Consider the following 4,899-nt stretch of genomic DNA (forward strand, 5'->3'; position numbering starts at 1 on the left):
TCTGACATCCAAATAACAGTATCACATGCCAAATACCAGTCAAAACATTTTGCAGAATTCATTTTAGGGGAAAAGACAGTGTTACTCATATACAGGAGATTCCAACAATTCTCATCAAGCCATAACACTTTTTCTTTTTTTTTTGTATGCATGCGAGAAATAAAACCTAACTCTATATGCTGAAAATAATAAAATTATGCAGTTGCATGAGTGAGTGAGTGAGTGGGAAGTCATTATCCCCCCAAGCCAGTCCAAGCACAGTCCTCAGTGTTTGGCACAAGATCAAATTAATGATCACTGGCCTGAACTACCACCTCCAGAACCGGAAGGACCTCCCCATCTAGTGGGGTCAAACCAAAAAGGGTGTTGAGAAAACCCTGGAGGAAACACACCGGTTTGATAGAATTGGCCGTAAATAGGCTCAAGAGCTCGACGTTGGTCAAGCTCTAACTGAGCCATATGCTGGGAAACGTCATCTAGCTCGGTGTTCATGTTAGCAAATTGGGTCATGACGGCGCGCTGGAAGTGGTTATAAGAAGGAGGGATTGCAGGAATATTTGGATGGAGTGGAGGGTCATGAGGTTGATGGAAGTCATTAATGTCCTCCTCTTCCTCGCAGTCCTCTTGTGCCAAATGATCGTATTCCTCCTCAACCACAAAACCAGCAGGAGGAAATAACAAGTAGTGAGGCAAATCAGGGGAAAGTGGGGGAAGGTTTTTCGATGGTAAAACAATTGTTCTTCTCCCAACATGCCAAAGAAAAGGATCGGTTTGGTCCGTAATATAATTGGCATGCTTGAGGAAAGCGGTTGTGAGCAAGGCATCAGGGTGCCTTTCAACAGAGTCTACAAAACCAAAGTGGACGGCAATGCAAGTGACAATACCACCAATTAAAAGTTCTGACTAACCTGTCAAATGTTTCACCATTTTCATAGGAAGTGCATGGTGAGGATCGACATTGCTCCTAAGAGCGTGAGCCAAGAATGCAATATGATTTAACCTAGATGCACTATGATCATGCCGGGCAAACAAAGTTGTTGATAGAAATTTTAGGAAAATTCTTAACACCGGGTGTTGCACATTCGCAATTGTTAGATGCTTTGGGTCAAATTCCTGCTTTTCGGTTATTTTTCTCCAAATTACATAAGCAGATTGACCTGAAGCACCTTCAAAAGCCCCCAATCAGGATCTAGCCCAAAGAGCTCTTCAAGTTCAGCACAAGACAAAAAACGATCAACATTTAACAAATAGAAGGACATGCCATGTACACCATTTAAAACTGCTTCCTCACAAGAACTTAAGAATTCATAAACTAATGTAGGGTGAGAATTATAATACATGTTGAACATAGTAGTGAAATTCAGTGCAGTACACAGATTTGACATAGCATTGTAAATTCCAAGTTCTCTTAAAGATGCATGACAGAAAAAACGTGAGGGAAGAATAGCCCGTACCTTAACCTGAAGAAACTTCTTATGTTGATGCTCATCTCGAAAGATGATGTCGGGGTATTCTGGGTCGGAAGGAATTGGTGGTTGACGGCTTCCTCCGCGAGAATATGATGCTCCACGAGTTGTAGATCGTTGCCTCTTTGACATCCTTGAGTTTTAAAGAAAATGGAGCCCTTTGTGAGGAGAGAGAAAGTTAGGGTTTGAGTGAAAATGGAAGGATGGATGTTGAAGAAGAGAGGAAGGGGAGCCCTTTGATGGAGTTTTTGTGTGTTTTGGTGGAATTTTTGAAGAGGGGGAAGATGGTGAAATTTAGAGAGAGAAAGCTTGAGAATGGGTATGGAGGAAAGTGGAAGAGAAGAGAAGGGAAAAGCGGATTTTAAAACAGCCGTTCAAAGACCCGTCCGGATATCCCATTGAACCCGACCGGGTTTGCTGAAATTCAGAGTCTTTGTTTTTCTGCTGCCTCACGGACCCGACCTGGTCTTTAGTGAAACCCGACCGGGTTTCTGTGCAACCTAGTTTTAGTGAAAATGCAGTGTGCTCGGACCCGACCTGGTCCTTAAGGAAACCCAACCAGGTTTAGCTAACTTCCAGAATTTTTTTATTATTATTCTTTTTTTTCCTTTTTTTTTCTTTTTTTTTTTAACTAAGCATACAAAGCACAAAAAATCTAAATTAGAACAACTCACAAACTTGGGTTGCTCCCAATAAGTGCTTTATTTATAGTCTATGGCTAGACTTCCTTCAACAACTCAGTAGGAAGAAGGAAGGGAAAGGTTATAAACCTGGTTCCCTTGAATGGGTACTCCAGCTCGGTAATGTTTCAACCGTTGCCCATTCACCTTGAATGTATCGCTCCCCTCGCTCCAAACTTCTACAGAACCATAAGGGAAGACCTTGGTGACTTGGAATGGTCCAGACCACCTGGATTTGAGTTTTACCGAAAATAGCTTGAGACGGGAGTTGAACAATAGGACTAGTTCTCCTTCCTTGAATTCACGCCTTTGAATGTGCTTGTCATGCCATCTCTTGGTTCTCTCCTTGTATAACATAGAACTTTCATATGCATCAAGGCGAAGCTTATCTAACTCTGCAACTTGTAACATTCTATCTTCTCAAGAAGCATGCAAATCAAAGTTGAGGGCCTTGATAGCCCAATAAGCGCGATGCTCAAGTTCAACGGGGAGATGGCAAGCTTTTCGGTATACCAATCTATAGGGAGTGGTACCGATGGGAGTCTTGAAAGCAGTTCGGTACGCCTATAAAGCATCATCCAACTTGTTAGCCCAATCGTTCCTTGATCTTGCGACCGTTTTCTCTAGGATGGACTTGATTTCACGGTTAGAGATCTCTACTTGCCCACTAGTTTGGGGGTGATATGAAAAACCTACACGATGATGCACACCATACTTTTTCAACATAGACTTGAACTTCTCTTCTATTAAATGTGACATGGAAAAGGGCAGTAAGAAGATGATGAGTAAAGTTAAAAATTATTTGCCTCCAGCTTGCTACAGATTGTCCAAGGTAGAGAAGCTGGCATTTGTGAGTTTTTATATGGCATTAAGCACTAGTGGAAAAAAACGTATCTGTTGCGTGTCATTTGCTGCGGTTTTTCATATACGCAGCAATAAATAGGAAAAAGAATTTTTAAAAAAAATTATCAAATGCTGCAGTTTCTTTATTGACCGCAACAAATAGTCATTGAAGAAACCAAATGCTGCGGTTTCTATTATGCCCGCAACAAATATGTTGTTTAATGCTACGGTTCTTCTAAGCCCGCAGCAACTGCTAATTTAAAAACCGCCTATTAACGTTCCATTCTTCATAAACGTATAGTATACTGTTTCATAAACACACGAAAACCCACACACGAATAGTTTCCCTCCATTCTTCAAGCTTCTTCTTCTTCTTCTTCAAGCTTCAATTTTTCTTCAAACCCACAAAATTTCGACATCTTCATGCATTTCTTCTTGCTTACTTGCTACTGTTCGATCATCTTCGTGCATTTCTTCTTCTTCTTCCACTGTTCCTATTGTCTTCAAACGACCCACGAAAAAATTAGCTTTAAACCACGAAAAAAATTTGCTTCTTCTTCCTATTGTCTTCATTCCGCTTCTTCTTCATTTGCTTTAAAAACCCACGACATAGTTCAAGGTATTTCTGTTTTATTTGGTTTTTTTTTATTTTTTTTTATTTGAAAAATGGTTACAGTTACGAATTTTGTTTTTCTTGTTTCGTTGTAGGTCACATTGTAGCTATTATTCATCTAGATACACAAGGTAATTTCTTTTGATACCAATTTTCATTGTTTTTAAAATTTTTAGGGTTAAGTGATGTTGTTTATTATTTATAGTTGAATTTAAATGTGATTTTATTTAGAATGTATTAGTTGTTAATATTACGTTTGTCCAAGTTTATACTATTAGTATGTTAATTATTTTGTTTTATACGCATGAATATTAATATGAATATTAATTATTTAGTTGTCCAAATTTATGAATGTGATTTTATTTTTATTGTTTTTATATGATGTTAGTATTCGTTGTTAGTATGAATGTTAATAACGGATATTGAATAAATATAATTTGAACAATTTAAAAAAAGTTGAATTATTATTACGGTTAATTAGGGTTAAAACAATGTTGTTATTAGAATATACATATTTTTTTGAACAATTTTTAGATTATGAAGGTTAATTATTGTAAATTAGGGTTAAATGAATGATTATTACTTAAATTTGTGGTTAAGTATATATGTTAAAATTTGTGTATTAATTTTGTTTTGAGTTAATTAATCACACTAATTAGGATGACAAAAGATCGTTCTTGGATGTATGGAAGCATTGAATCGTCGGAATTTATTGATGGCGTATTAGAATTTTGTAGTATTGCGGTTGAACATCAAGTTAGGACGGGGGAGTTGGTTTTTATTGCCCATGTGTCACTTGTGGCAATTTATCAAAGGTAGATAATGTTGATATTCTTAGGGAGCACATACTTCGACATGGGTTTAGGCCTCAATATCATGTTTGGGTTTTGGCATGGTGAAGAGGCTGTTTACAAAGAGAAAAGTGTTGTTGAGGACATCAATAATGTGGCTGATGTCAATGAGGATGTAGTAGATCATGTTGATGGGTATGAGACAGATGAAGAGAATGTTGATGAGGATGTGGATCGTGTTGATAAATTGATAGAGGGAGTCGAAGATGAGTTAGGAAAACGTCCTCGTGTATTTGACTTATTGACAGAGGCTTCTCAAAAGCCTTTGTACCCTGGATGTACAAAGTTCACCAAACTAACAACAGTGTTGACAATTTTCAACATTAAGTCAAAGTTCAATTGGAGTAACACTAGTTTCACAGTGTTATTAGAAGCGTTAGGTGAGATGCTTCCTGAAGGAAATGAACTTCCAAAGTTGACATATTATGCCAAAAAGCTCATGTGTC

General features: G+C 37.9%; 1 protein-coding gene across 1 annotated transcript; it reads right to left on the minus strand.

Annotated features, from left to right (window-relative positions):
* Nucleotides 1-2,203: 2,203 nt before the first annotated feature.
* LOC130824990 (uncharacterized) lies at nucleotides 2,204-2,557 on the minus strand. The gene has a single exon (XM_057690016.1). It carries the CDS (start codon nucleotides 2,555-2,557, stop codon nucleotides 2,204-2,206), a length of 354 nt encoding a protein of 117 aa, XP_057545999.1.
* Between the last annotated feature and the right edge of the window lie 2,342 nt (nucleotides 2,558-4,899).

Source organism: Amaranthus tricolor, chromosome 10, assembly GCF_026212465.1.
Source record: "Amaranthus tricolor cultivar Red isolate AtriRed21 chromosome 10, ASM2621246v1, whole genome shotgun sequence".
Lineage (NCBI taxonomy): Eukaryota > Viridiplantae > Streptophyta > Magnoliopsida > Caryophyllales > Amaranthaceae > Amaranthus > Amaranthus tricolor.